Source organism: Anolis carolinensis, chromosome 2 (assembly GCF_035594765.1).
Source record: "Anolis carolinensis isolate JA03-04 chromosome 2, rAnoCar3.1.pri, whole genome shotgun sequence".
NCBI classification, from domain to species: domain Eukaryota; kingdom Metazoa; phylum Chordata; class Lepidosauria; order Squamata; family Dactyloidae; genus Anolis; species Anolis carolinensis.
This window is the reverse complement of record NC_085842.1, coordinates 136695351-136710530: the sequence shown is the minus strand read 5'-3', so window position 1 is coordinate 136710530 and position 15180 is coordinate 136695351. Positions and strand designations below refer to the sequence as shown.

At 43.8% G+C, this 15180-nt stretch overlaps 2 protein-coding genes across 4 annotated transcripts in view; one reads left to right on the top strand and one right to left on the bottom strand.

The window, feature by feature from the left end:
• The window catches only part of ube2o (ubiquitin conjugating enzyme E2 O), a 99074-nt gene extending 95172 nt beyond the window's left edge, over positions 1-3902 (top strand). For both annotated transcript variants that reach the window (XM_062970635.1, XM_008104370.3), the window contains one exon: positions 299-3902. In XM_062970635.1, coding sequence (XP_062826705.1) covers positions 299-1044 — 746 coding nt within the window. In that variant the 3' untranslated portion in view covers positions 1045-3902. The remainder of the gene's footprint in view (positions 1-298) is intronic.
• A 158-nt stretch (positions 3903-4060) lies between these two features.
• sphk1 (sphingosine kinase 1) overlaps positions 4061-15180 on the bottom strand; it is a 49196-nt gene continuing 38076 nt past the window's right edge. For both annotated transcript variants that reach the window (XM_008104372.3, XM_062970637.1), the window contains exons 3-5: positions 14714-14808; positions 13391-13506; positions 4061-9305 (exon numbers count right to left, since the gene is read on the bottom strand). In XM_008104372.3, the coding sequence (XP_008102579.2) occupies positions 8495-9305; positions 13391-13506; positions 14714-14808 (1022 nt within the window). In that variant the 3' untranslated portion in view covers positions 4061-8494. The remainder of the gene's footprint in view (positions 9306-13390; positions 13507-14713; positions 14809-15180) is intronic.

The following is a 15180-nucleotide window of genomic DNA, read 5'->3' as shown; positions in this document are numbered from 1 at the left end:
TATTTATGACAATGCACCCCAGTCTGTCATTTCAAGGGCCAAGCTGGATTGTCTACAGTAATAGTTCTCTTTGTGGAGGCAGTGTTTGTCATGGTGCTCAAAGGATTGCAAGATTACTTTACATGGGCTTCTAAAATAGTTTTCTACCTGGGTTTTTTGTTCAAACATCGCTAGAAAGTTCACCAAGGGGCAGGGTCTTAATATGTTAATTTTTCAAATATTTGGCTCCTCTAAATACTTTATTTTCTCCATTTCCTCTTTTTTCTCCCCTTCTCCCCTTCTATTTTCTTATCATCAGGACTTATCCTTGTCAACGAACCTTATTACAATGAGGCTGGTTTTGACAGTGACCGGGGCTTGCAAGAAGGCTATGAGAACAGTCGATGCTACAATGAGATGGCTTTGATCCGGGTGGTGCAGTCAATGATGCAGCTGCTCCGCAAGCCGGTAGAGGTCTTTGAGCAGGAGATCTATGAGCATTTCTGTTGCAACGGCTGGCGCCTGGTCCACCGCATTGAGTCCTGGGTGGAAACAAATGAGCTGGTGGAAAGGAGTCATGATCACGCCTTTGTACACCCAGCATGTGGAGTCCTGGCTGAGAGCCCCGTAGACAGTACGGGGCCATTGGGAGAGCAAGAGTTAGGAGCTGCTGCAGCAGCAGGGCCTATTCCGCTCTCTGATGGCAAGGAGGAACTGGAAGACTCTGGATGTGGCATGTCAACACTGGCCACCAATGACGTTCATCAGTATTCAGACTCTGAGAGCCTGGGCCAGGTCAGAGCAGCACACTTCTCCAGAGACGTAACAGATGAGGGTAAAGCTTTTCAAGACTCTGCCACTCAGCCTAGCGTGAAACCAAAGAAAAGGAGAAAGAGCTACAGGAGCTTTCTACCTGAGAGGAGTGGCTACCCTGACATTGGGTTCCCCCTCTTCCCGTTGTCCAAGGGGTTTATTAAGAGCATCCGTGGTGTCTTGCAGCAGTACCGGGCTGTCTTAGTAGAGGCCAACATCCCAGAGTGGACAGAAGACAAAACATCAGGTTAGGAACAGACAGATGCACAGAAAAGAAGGGGAAACAGGGAGGACGGAGCTAGCAAACATTGTTAACAATAAATAGACTGACTCACTGCACCCATTCCTCCTTGGCCTGGTTTGTTATAAAGAAAGCAGAAGCTCCTATAAGTCATTTTTAGACTGGCTCTCCCCTCCGCCTTTCCAGACGCACAGGATGATTGAGCAACACTGTAGCCACCCACCACCAACCCATGTGTATATCTTGTTCCCCATTTGAACTTGACAGTGCAAAGGTAGGAGCCGTAGCCTTTCCATTCCAGAGCTCATAGAAAGCTGGAAGCGGATCCTCTCAACTGCTGTTTGTGTGAAGTGACTCCCTGTTTTCTGTTCAGTTTTCTTGGGTGCTATGAATGTTGGTAATGGCGATGATGTTGGGGAATGCTGGAAGATCTTTAGTTTATATCAGTGAGGAAGACACAATCCTGCACATTTCATCCACCTTCTGACCTGACTTCACTAAAGCCTGTCTGTTAGTAAGCACTGAATAGCCCATATTTCAGCTCTGTATCCATTCCTAATTTTTTTTTGGGGGGGGGGGGGGCTCTATGTGCCACATCTGTGTGAGCTCGGGATAAATTCTCCAGAAAACCTCAGCATAGTGTAGCTTGGACTTACCAGAAAAGAGTCACAATTTAACAGATGTATTTGTTCTTCAAAATACCCAATAAGCTACAATGAGGCAGAAATGTAAGCTGTGCTAGATGGGGCCCACACTCAGAATCTTCTCTTTGGCTTCTGGAGGTCATCTGCTATCTGTCTTAAGTATATAGTTTCTGGAGAGTGTATCTCTTTCCACTTTGCCTTGAAGGGGAATAGTGCATATATCATAGCCCACTACTCTCCTAAATACATGAACACTGCTACCAGCTTGACTGCATACACCTCAGGATGACACTCAAAATAATTGCATGGTGCAACTCAAGGTGGGCTTTTTTCAGTTTCAGTTTTCACTAGCGTGTTCACAAAGTGGCATCCCTGTCTGCCTGATTCACTCTTTCCATGATGGACTTGTCAAGCTAATGCTTTATAGCAACAAGCCTACACTCTGGTAATCAGTGGGTCTCTTTAGCACCACATCTTTTAAGTCAAATCACAGCTTTTATTGTGAGCCAGTTACTTTCCCATATCTTTATCCTAGATTGTGTGTAACTTCCCCCAGCTGTTTCCATGTGATGTGACCCATGCGACTATGGCAGAGAACCATGTACTTCAGATGAGCCACAGTTGCTGGTGTGTTCCTGCTCTTGTATCCTACGCAGGAAAGCCATCTGCTCTTCATCTGGTATCCCCTATCCCTCCATATTTGCATGACATCTTAGTTAGTTACCCTTGTAGTCCCCTATTCTTTGTTAATGAGCTAATAGCAGTCTCCCATCCTTCTAGTTGGAATAGTCTAGTTGGAGATGTCGAGAAAGAAGATGTTTGATTGAATATTAGTGAGCTAGTTTATCTTAATAATAATGTGGATCATGATTGGTAGTGGCTCTCTATTTGGAAGGCTACAGTCTACAAGCCATTTTGGCCAAGCCAATCACGGGTCATAAGAGAAGCCAGTCTAGTAATATTTTTCCCACGGTGGCAGAAGAATCAGGTTGATGCAATCATCCTATAAGGATGGCAAAAAAGGAATTTGGAAGACAGATTGTGGTCTGTGCCCAGGTCACACTGGGTTATGTTGAAAGGCAGACAGCGTGTCATCCCTGAGTGTCATCCCATTTCTCATGGATATGTGGCCATGGCTTCCCATCCTATCTGGAGCGAGGAATATTTCATTGAGCTTGTCAAAGGCTTTCATAGCTGGAATCACTGGGTTGTTGTGAGTTTTCCAGGCTGTGTGGCCATGTTCCAAAAGCATTCTCTCCTGACATTTTGCCCACGTCTATGGCAGGCATCCTCAGAGGTTAACATCCTCAACCTCTGAAGATGCCTGCCATAGACGTGGGTGAAACATCTGGAGAACGTGCTTCTGGAACATGGCCAAATGGCTTGGAAAATCCACAACAACCCATTTCATTGAGATGTTGACACATATTAAAAAAGCAAGCTTTCCCAGACTAACCATCACATAGCGATCTGTCCAGTTCTGAGTGATGACTACATTCCCATTTTTAATAGATTAGCAAGCCAGGAAGTAGTGCTCTTGTCAGCAATGAGCTGGAGGAGCTTTCTTTTTCGTGAGCACAACTGAGCTTTGCCTGATTTCATGGAAGGAAGTATTGTCTCAGAGGAAGATCTTGCTTTCTCCTTGTCCTCCTAGGGACCTACCTTTTGCATCAATCAAGCACTGACCATATATCTTTTGCTGTCAGCCCCTAACAGAGGCATGCACAGAAGTTTACATTTTCTCCCTGATAAGCTTTTGGATAATGTGAAGCTCTAATTATGCAGTTGCCGGTAAGCACACTGCAGCTATGTAAGTTTTTTTTTTGGTGTATGTATGTAATAAAGAGTGAAGAAAATTTCAAAGAGACGAAAAATTGCTTAAACACACACCGAAAAGCCAAAGCATGAGGCATATTGTTAGTCTTGAGATGGGCTACATGATTGTGATGTATAAATTAAAATCTCTTATCTGTTAAGTGCTGGGGTGGGAAGGGGAAAGAAATTATTAAAAAATACATTTCTAGCCTTGATTCTGTACAGTATTTAAAACTGATGGAGCTATTATATTGGGGCGATGCTTAGAGGTGTGTTACTTTTGCAGCTGTGAATGCTTGGTTGCTTACAATATATGTATAAAGATATTGTGTGATCTTTTTTTTTTACTTGCAAATTTTGTTTGGCTAATTAAGATGTAGAAATAAAGGAGAGAAAGTGGCTTGCCATTATGTTTTGATGCTGTCATTAGCTTTGATGGTTTTTCAGTTTCTCTTTCCATCTTAATGCTCAATATGTATGTTGCTGGACAGAGGTGGGTTTGCCTGAAGAGCCACAGAAAGTTCCTTTCCCCACCCAGTTATGGCAGGCCTTGTCTGGCAATTGACAATACAAATCACCCCTATCATTTGTGAGCAGTCCACAGGGAAGCTTTTCCCTTGACATCTCTTCCTTGATACTTTTACATGTACTGATTGTTTCAGTTGTCCTTGTGACCTGTCCATTTCAGTGTTGTGCCCCTTTGCTACTATCCAAGCCCCCAGAAGCATTTTGGTGACTGAGACAGAGCCTGGGTTAATTGGCTCCTCTTAGCTGCAGTATTAGTTGACCAGTTTGTGTATCCCCCTCCTCCTATAATCAGGTTTTTGAAAGGAAATATGGGATAGTTTCTTAATGTGTATAAATTTATGCATAAAGATCATGCCTCTTGGAATTTTTCAGTAGTCCTCTATGTACAAATAGCCATGCTCATACATCAGCTCCTTGAATCTGCCAGAATCATAAGGTTTCTAGGAAACCAACAGTAGGAATGTTAAAATACTGCCCTTCAGCACAATGTCCTAATGTGTGATTTTAAGACTTTCTTTGATACACTCAAATCCATCTTCTCTCCCCTAACCTGAAATAGAACAGAATAAAAGTTTATGAGACCTGAACCAGCTGGTTAAATACTATTAATTGTGAGAGCATCTGTAATTGTAGAGTGGGCCCTTGGTATCCACAGGGGTTTGGTTTACCTGTGGATACCAACATGTGTATATGCCCAATTCCTATAATATACAATGGTGTAGTAAAATTGTGTCCCTGACATAAAATGGCAAAATCAAGTTTTACTTCTGGGATTTGTTTTCCTATTTTTCAAGCCATGGGTGATTGACTTTGTGGATGCAAAATCCATGAATAAAGACAGCTGACTACATTCAACATTTCTAACTGAAATTAAACCAGGACATTGTAGGTTACACATGTGAGATTGGCTTATTTCTGATCTCTTAGGCCCCTTCTACACTACCATATAAAATCCAGATTGTCTGATTTGAACTGGATTATATGACAGTATAGACTCATATATCATATAATCCAGTTCAAAGCAGATAATATAGATTATTTTCTTTGGTAATCTGAATTATATGGCAATGCAAAAGGGTCTTAAAAGGAGAGGGAACAAAAAGGAAATTAAGGCCAACTACCTCTCAACTGTGTAAATAGCTATGGAGAAGCATTTCAATCATGAGTTTTCAATGCTAAAGACTAGACACAAACGTATCCCCTTATCAGTAGTCTGGAACTTAAATCCTTTTTTCAAAAAAGAACCAGACATGCCAATTGGATTGCTCCATTCCTCTTGCAACTCAACACTTTGTGATATTAATCACTTTAAAGTTCTCATGTGATCGTCTTGTTCTTTGGAAAACAACTGCATTACTCTCAGCTGACCCTTCTTTCAAAAAGCCCCTAGAAAAAAATAGTCTGACTCCGTGTTTGTTTGTATTTCCAGGGGTAAATGAGGGTGTTCTTCACAGCACAATGAAAAGGGAGGTAGAGCAAGCTCCATTCTCAGGTTGAAAGGGCAGTGGTGCTCCAGGTGCAGCTGTACAACTCACATTTTGCTGGTTGGCTGTTTGGGTTGTGAGTGATAGGAGATGTAAGAGCCATCGATTCCCCTGCTTTCTGCTATCCTTCAGAAGCATACATCTGAGAGCTCCACCAATCTGTGTGCACTGCCCAGTTGGTCTGCCTTTTTCTTTGTTAAATAGGCCTTTGACGGTTTACGGCCAGTATCGGAGTTCGTATCTTTCTATATCGAATTACACTCATCCTACCTGCACAGCTGTGTACTGTACTTAAAAAGCAGAAGTCGACTGAAATTGATGAAAAGTCATGCCTTGAGCAGCCTAAAAAACCCCTAAGGGCACCAGATCCCATCTGGTCCCCTTAGGCTAAGCAGGATCAGCTCTTGTTAGTACTTGGATAAGAGCACCAACAAAAATAAGTGCTGTAAGTTGTATTCTCAAAGGAAAGAACTGGACAAACCACCCGAGTATTCCTTGCCAAGGAGAGCCTTATGAAATGTATAGGGTCACCATAAATGGACAGGACACTTGAAGGCACACACACACATCCTGTGATAAGTCAGGTGTTAAGGTGCCACTGGTCCCTGTTCCCCTTTTTGCTTTGTCGTTTTTAAAATTTATTTTTACATGCACTGAGAGGTACATCTGGACTCCACATCACCACCTCCATGTATCACTGCCTGTAGAGTTGTTCTTTCTGGAAGGTGTATTCCTAGGTTCTTTTACACTTCAACAACTCTATTTTGTGTTATATATGATGCACAGGCTTCCAAGCTTGGACCATCACTTTAAGGGCATCAGTCTACACTAATTTTAGCTTACCAAACTCTAAAGACTTCTGTAATATGTATTTTATAGGCAATACTGTTGTTAAGAAGTCTAGTTAGCTCATATTTTGAAGAGCATGTAGGAGCCATATGAGAAATCTCAACACTTTTGTAACCCTCTTGAAGGCTTTCTATCTGCAGTCAAAAGCAAGTGCTGGTCCTTAGTAAATTGCAACTCAAAATCCATTATGTGTATACTGTACATACAGCTTAATCTCTGTCTGCACAAAGTGAGACTATTGCAATATCTCCATAAAGCTAGTGGAATAATAAAAATAAGAATCTTAAAGTAATGTAGTCGTCTTCTTAAACTTGCATCTAGTTCTCATGGTAGGAAAACAGTATTGCTCTGTATCAGTGCCATCAATTTGATCCTGACACTTAGGAGCTGGCAGCCCAGACTTTTCTGTGTGCTATGAAAGTGCCTACTTCATTCTCTTGCAGAACATGCTATGTGAGGAGGTCTGTGTTTCAGTAGGGATAGGATGGCTGCAGCCCTTGAACTTATTCAATAACCTTGCTGCTAGCAATCCTCATAGCTCTGCATGTGAACCCTTTCATTTCCCCAAAAGCCCACTAGTGTTGTGTTAGGAGGCAGAGACATATTAAAGAAAAGTTGGTAATCCACCTCATCGAAGTGTTAGCTCAAGTTATCACATTCCCTTAATCCACTTTACATACATATAAAATCTACTAATGTATTCGAAAGGCTATCAATAAATGCTGTGGTCATGTTGGGTGGCTTTAAAACTGAAAACAGCTGTATTGCTGAAGCCTTTGTTTTCTGAACTAAACAAATCTTAATAAATTACTTTTGAACCTCTCACCTTTAGGATAATATTGGACATGTTACATAGAATCTTGGTGTGCACCTTGGTTGGAGCTAAAGTTGTCTCCCCTAACAAACTGCATCATTTTTCACAAGACCTTTGGGCAAAATTCACAGTGTATATTTCTCAAGCACATAACAAATGTGGTAAGACCGCCACAATTCCTCCCCACCATTTTTGGCAGTGCTGGAAAGCTGTCAGATAGGTTACCTTGCACTGTCATTAGCATATAGATGCTGCAGGTGTTGACTTGTCCCCTAGGGCAGTCAAGGAATCTAAACATATGTAGGTGACAACTTTAATTATAAAACAAATTGGAGGTATGTAACTGCTGGAGAGTATGTAAACCCATCTTCTAATTTTCTGGATCAAAAGTAACCAATTAACTACTCAGTTTGCTGATGAACCCCTTATGTCAGAAAATCAAAAGGGTATGGTATCAATTAGGATGTCATAGCTGCAATGGGAGGAGACATGTGGACTGAATGGCATTCTAAGACAAGGGTGGGAATTGAGCAGTCTTCCAGATGTTGCCAAACTGGAAAGCCCAGCATTCTTCACATCAGCTGCATGGGGTAGGGCGGGTGAGAGCTGCAGCCCAATACATCCGGAAGGCAACATAATATACAACCATCCCAGGAGCTACTTGTTCTCTGAAGAGAAAAGAGACAGCCTCAGTCTTAACAAATACCAGAGTTGTTGGCACCATTCTGAACTGAAATCCATTTTTGATTTGTTTCACTGCTTGCTTGCTTTTTTGAAGAAGCTGCATCTTTATTTAATTTCTCCATAAGAATATAATTTATCACTTCATACAACTTTAGTAATAGTTTTTTATAATTAAAAAAAACCCTACAAAATGAGAGGCTTAAAGTGGTCCCCAACGTGGCATGGGACTGAGCCATTTTTATCTAAACACTGCATTAAGATGATGTCATGCCCTCTGCTTCAGCTGCTTTGTATGAAGGGTTTGATCTTGGGAAGGGCAAAACAGCTTTGCAGTAGAGCTGGCTTTGGTTTAATTTGGAGACCTACTTTCTCTCCCTCTAGGGCTATGCAGAGCAGGAAGACTGTAAAGCTAACTTTACTACTGCACAGCACTGGAGAGAGAACATAGTCTGCCAACACAAAACAGGCTTCCTTATTGTAATTACTATGTAGCTGCTCTAAAACTCCATTCACCCTGAGAATGATCAGTTGATGTTGTCTTGACCAGGTAGAGCACCAGTGAAATCTTCTCATCCTGCCCCATGCTTACATGAGTCCTTTGTGCCCAGAATTATTGCTACTTTCTCTGAAGGCTTCAGGTCTCTCAGGAGCCTGTGATGATACGTGCAAGTTGTCTATGAATTTGGCCTTGTACGGGTTCACATGCCAACACTTCACCATCCACTGTCATGACGCCCTTGGACTCGAAGGGCTCTACCCGAAAAGCTTTCACAGGCACATAGTGGAGGTGGGGGTTGTTGAGAGACAGGTGTGTTCCTTTGTCCATGGCCATGAAGAACTTGATCATGGCCATCCTGGAGACGCCAGCAGTCAAATAGAAAAGGTGAATTGCATCATCATACAGCTTGGCTGAAGGGGCTAGAAGGAGGTCTGCTCCCAGGTGCGACTGAAAGATAGCTATGATGGAGACAAACTCCTCCTGAGGTGCTACAGTCCAGTGCTGAGGAACCGGTTGCTCCAAAGGTACCAACAGGGAGTCCTCAAGCACAGAGTCCTGGCTAGGGAGGGCAGGCACGCTTGGGGACAGGATGTTGTTGGAAAGCATCTGGGCTGCATCCTGAGCTGATGTGTCATTCTGTGCTCCAGGAGGAAATGAGGAGTCTGAGGTGAAGCTTTGATCTTCAGCCGGCAGGTATGAAATGCGGCCCTTGTAAACCTGGAGTGAGGCCAGAAGCTGGAATGTGCCCACAGTGAAGCGGATACTTCCTAGTTTACGATATCTTTCACTGGCAATGTCCACATCAGAGACGAAACCCCAGCCAAAGCTAAGGAAGGAGAAGAGGTGCTTCCCTGAAGCTGTGCGTAGGGACACCAAGTCCATAGGAGCATACAGGCCTTTGCATAGAAAGTATGTGCAGTTCATTAGCAGATCTTCTTTGGCAAAGCTGCCCTTGCTGAATGGGAAAGAAGAAAGAACAAAAATGTCAAAATGAAAAGACATAAACAGACCGGTGTTGAAAACTGATTTGGAAAGGGGGGGGGGGGGGGACAAAATATTAAAAAGTGAATGAACTATCAGTGCTTCCTCTCAGAAATCTCACAGACTGCATGACCCTGGAGCTGGTTCCTCTGGTTGACTCTCATACTGCATGGGTAACATGCAGAAACATGAACTATTTCTTCTTGAAGGGGCGGGGGGGGGGGGGAGCTTTTAAGCAGGGAGTTTTGTGAAGACCACCAAGATGGAAAGTGGGCTGTCTATAAATGCTGCTGAGAATAGTTTAAGAATAAGAAAATGGGGAGATAAGACACATACTACAATACCACTCTTATATTTATAGTCCTGTCCTACAACATCTTTCCCCTCAGGTGAGCTTGTCCATTCAGGTACTCTGTCAAGTGGACTGCCTGCAGTCATTAGAAACAAAAATTGCCATGACTGTAGGGAATAGCAGACATGCTGATACAATATTACTGATGAGTAAATAAGAGTTTCAGTCCTAAAACAGCAGCTGGACCTTGTAGGAAAGTGGGGCTATGGCAGAGGGAAAGGAGGCATGGCTGCACAATCTGTTATGCTAGAACTTGGACTGGATGCCCCATGCTGTAATCACAGATTTTCTAGAGCAATCCATAGACCAAGTCTCAGAGTGCCTGAGATCCTTGGAGTCTTGTGTAGCAGGATTGTCAACAACCTTAGCACAGTGTAGTAGTTTTTCAGGAGACAGAGGCCCTATACATAGGTCAGCACTATATGTAGGGCCAAGCAGGAGCCCATCTGGGTGAGAGAAAAATAGGCAAGCAAAACATCTGGGGCTGGTATCCTGTAAGTGGCACACACAGGTCTACATCTACCCTGTAGTTCAGTGGTTCTCAGCCTGTGAGTCCCCAGGTGATTTGGCCTACAACTCCCAGAAATCCCAGCCAGTTTACCAGCTGTTAGGATTTCTGGGAGTGGAAGGCCAAAACATCTGGGGACCCACAGGCTGAGAACCACTGCTTTAGATGGTGCAATGTTGAAGTAGGCCTCCAGAGGACCAGGGTTTGAATCACTGCTCAATAGGCTTGAGCGATCCACAAAAAAATTGATTCTAAACTCATTTCAAAAGTAGGGGGGCTAGTGTTTCGTTTCTGATGTCATTTCCGAATTTTGCCCTCAAAAATTTTCAAAATTTAATGAAAATTCGTTAGTTTCAAAAGTAATTCGTTAATGGCGGACGTGCATGCGCACTGGCCCAAAACAGCCCGGGGGGGGCTTTTACGGGGCTCTCCTGCACTCCCTTTTCCCCAAGTTGTATTTCGATGGATTATGGGAGTTGTAACGTTTGCCAAACTTTGCTAGCGTTGATAGGAGAAAGAGAGCCACTGCCAGCCCAATGTGCAGCGCACTGAAAGGAAAGAGGGAGAAAAAATACAGCCTCCCTTTTCCCCAAGTTGTATTTCGGTGGATTATGGGAGTTGCAACGTTTGCCAGACTTTGCAAAATGAAAATTGGAAAATTTGATTTCTTCTATTTGCAACTCACTTTAACGCCTTGGTATATACAAAGAAAAGTTTCCCAAAAAAACCCCCCAAAAGCTGCTGAACTCCTTTTATTCTTTGTCCGAAAGAAGAAAGCCCACCCAGCACCAGACAATATGGCGCAGCAGAAAAGTTGCAGGGCTGCTGGGCAAATGGCAAACGCCAAGCTGGTGGGGAAAAAATGCCCACAGGCCCTTTGAAAAAACACCCTCCTCCCCAAACACCTCTTTTTCCCTCCTCACCCACCCTTTCTCCCGGTCTTCTTTGGATCAAGCTCAGCCAAGGAAGCTGTGACGCAGCACTAAAATCTTGCCTGCCTGCCTGGAATCTCACTCAAAGCTAGCCATTTAGCCAACCCAACCACCCTCTCCAGATCCCCGGTGCAAATGAGCCACGAGGCTCCCTGCAGGCTCTTTTCATTCAGGACGTACAAGCCCCTCCCCTGAGTTAAACGTGCTCTCTGATTGGCCACAAGGTGGAAACAACATGCTAGGTTGCCCCAGTGCACTGAAACAAGTTTGGGTGATTTGCAAATGCTTGCTTTCCTAACGAAAAAAAACGACGACATCAGAAAAAGGGCCTATCGCGGTTCGAAACCGCGGGATCCACACGATGGGACAATCCAGGTCGAATATCGCTTCAAAAGAGACAAAACTAATGAATTACTAACGACAAATGGGGAAATCGAATTTTTTGAGCAAGCCTACTGCTCAACCATGGAAACCCACATTTGGTGACCTTGCAAGTCTCATTCTTTCAGCTACAGAGGAAGGCAAACTACTTCTGAAGAAACCTTGCCAAGAAACCCCCGGGTTGGGATCATCTTGGGGTTGTCAAGAAATAACTTGAAGGCACAACAGAGTATTTTCTTTTTTGGTCACGGTGAAAACTGGTATTCATTTCCTCTCTCCACATCAACCAACTCTACTGCAGAGCTGATGTAGCGCCCATGGCCTGGTGTGGTCTTGCAATGCCTGGGGAAGGAGCCCCCGATGGCGTAGTGGATTAAAGCCTTGTGACTTGAAGGTTGGGTTGCTGATCTGAAAGCTGCCAGGTTCGAATCCCACCCGGGGAGAGCGTGGATGAGCTCCCTCTATCAGCTCCAGCTCCATGCGGGGACATGAGAGAAGCCTCTCACAAGGATAATAAAAAACATCAAACATCCAGGCATCCCCCTGGGCAACGTCCTTGCAGATGGCCAATTATCTCACACCAGAAGCGACTTTCTCAAGTCGCTCCTGACTCAGAAAAAAAATGCCTTGGGAGAATGGTGTGTATGGGGGGGGGAGGGGAGGGGGGGAGAGAATTGCCATACACAAAATGATAATGTCATTCACTGAGACTTCCAGAGGGCCCAGCAAACTTTAGCACAGGATGTAATCGTTTAACTTCTCTGTGGGGGGTGAAGGGTTTGGTGACTACGTAGGTGTAGTGCAGTTCTGCAACTGGAATTACTACAATACTACATTGGACCACACAGGTTTATAGTCAGTCGGAGCCTTGAGATGGCAAAGGAGAAAAGTGGTCAGCCAGACCTTTGAATAAGACGAGACGCAAGTCAGTTTTAAATATTGACAAAATGGGAGTGAAAACTTCCCCACACACAGTTGCCCCAGTGTCATTAGAACATGTGCAAAGTGGCTTGATTGCAGCTTTTTTCTCTTGTGCCCTATTTTGAATGGGCAATATATATATGTTCTCAGGGGCCTTATTTGCTTCTTGTGGAAACCTGAGAACCAAGCAGCAGTGCTTCTCTCAGACCCCCCAGCCATCCAGGTGGCTGAGCCAGTTTGCCAGAGAGAGGGAGAATTCCCCCAAGGGACACCTTCAGCCCCCCTCACTCTCCCCTCTCGCTACCAAATGAGGCCCTTTAGGAAATGAAGATTAGTCCCAGAGCAGATGGAGGAGGAGGAGGACAGCTGTGCAAGGGGCAGAGGCCAGAGTTGGGGGTGATGCTATAAGGGACAGCACAAAATCTGGGCATAGACTGCAACCTGAAGCAAGGACTTCCAATTAAACAATTTCTATGAGGCAAGACTCTCCCCCAGACCTATTTGTCAACAAACAATAATGGTACCAGTTCATATTTGACACCATCCTTCACCAGGGGGAGCCTGCCAAGGCAACTATCTTGCTATCAGCATCACTACAGAAGGATGGGAGATAGGGAGAGGCAGAAAGGAATCCACAGCCGGCTTCAAGGCGAGACAGAATCTCAGCCCACCAGACTAAGTTACCAAGATGAAGAGTTTCATGCTCCTCTCTGGGACAGACAGCGCAAAAGGGTCCAAAACATACTCAATACAACTTTGTGGAATTGCCATCATATCATACAACATGGCTTTTGCTCCCACAGCGTGGAGTTTGCTGCTACTGATGCCTTAAAAAAAGCCTTGAGAAGCCAGCCTGAATACCAAACTTCCCACATAGCTATCCCAGGCCATTAGGTCAAAGCAGAAGAACTCCCATGCCACTCCTGCCTTGAATTAATAACACAAAGCATCCGGTGATCACTTACCCCACATAATGATTTAGAGAAGCTGCCAGGGCATTCCCAGAGCCTCCTGGGAGGATACAAAGAGGCTTCTGGATCACAGACTTCCAGTCAGGACGCTCCATCAGTCCATTGATCACCTGCAAGGACACAAAAGATGGTCAAAGGGCAAACATCAGAGAGCCATTTTTCATATATGACCTTAGCTTTGGTAACCAGTTGTTTTAATGCTCTGTTCCAACATGCTCCAGAATCAGCAGCGCAACATATTGGGAAGGGGGATGTATTACATCGCAAAAGATGTACACTTTTGTTAAACTCATGTAAGACACCATACTAAGGCTGTGAGTTTATGACACCCACTAGTCAGAGAATAATTCCCATTTTTTGAAGGCAAGCATGACTATCAGAAACAAGATTTTAAATGATGGAATAACAATATACTCCATAGGCATGCTTGCCCTCCTGCTTGCCCTTTGACCATGAAGTGACTTTCCAAAAGTAGCAAAAGTTATTTTGAGAGCATTTTAAATATCTATTTAGGGTCATTTTAACAGTAACCTTTCAAGTTTTATATTGCTCTCTTATCAATCTAAGAAGTGTTTTTAGTAACAGAAAGTAACAATAGGAACTTATTATTCCATTCTGAGTAAAGATAACAATTCACTTCCCAAACACTGCAACAAGTAATGGGAAACAAATTATGTTTAAGAAGTAACTGAAAGCTATCAGTCCACATTTCAGACTTAGCATTAAATGTGTTCAACCATTTAAGAGCCAACATCTCATTCAGAATGGCTGTCTTTCTCCAAAATAAAACTGATTTTACATCTGTCACTCCTAATGGGTGAGTCTACTTTTCTGCATCAGAATTTGTGGTCAGGAAATACATAACGGTAGAGCAAGACTCGGGGAGGAGAGCGGAGAAAACCAGGCAGAACAGAAATTCCATGCTGAATTTACCAACAAGCTCAAAGCCTTATCATCCTCCACATCTCCCTTCAGTTTGCCCAGTGAGCCTTCTTCTTCTACTCAGCCCATAAAGACAGAGGACCACTGGATCTTGCTGCAGCCCAGGCTGACACAACTAGTACAACTCCAGGATCTAACATGCTCCTTTAAAGCACAGTACCTTGAGTACTAGGTTGTCAATGCAACAGACTTGGGTATCATGTTCAAACAAGCAGCAAGGTTTATGGTTTCCTTACGTGCTCTCCATGAGCTCATTGGACAGAACCAGCTGCCTTTGATGGGAATGATGCCAGTAGGCACCTCAGTGCCATAGTCCTATAACTGGCAAAACCAGGACCCCAGAGTGAGTAGCATCTCACCTGCCTGCCTCCTTACCTCATACAGTAAGCCATCTCCAGCCATCACCACCAAGGCATCCCACCTGGACAAGTCTTTCTCTTTCACCATATCCCAAGCATAGTTGCGCCTCTCTATAGGGAGAAAGACAAGGAGATTACATAACTAGCCTGTTCATTGCATTATATAATTTATAGACAATTGGAGACAAATTTGTCTGGACGAACCTACACTGATGCAAAAGTAAATAGCTGCATTCTCATTACACACAGAACTGGGGCAGGGTAGCTATGTTAATCTTTTGCAGGATAACAACAATGGAAACATGTATAGGGAACACAAAGGTGAATGGTTTTTGTCAGCAGCCCATATCTTCAGGTACATTAAGGTTATGCATGTTTTGATTGGGAATGAAGAAGGAGGAAACAGACATTCAAAAAAGGATGTAGTTCCACACTCTCTGGAGACTCCTATGTTACTTTGATGGAGGAGAAGATGCCACCAGT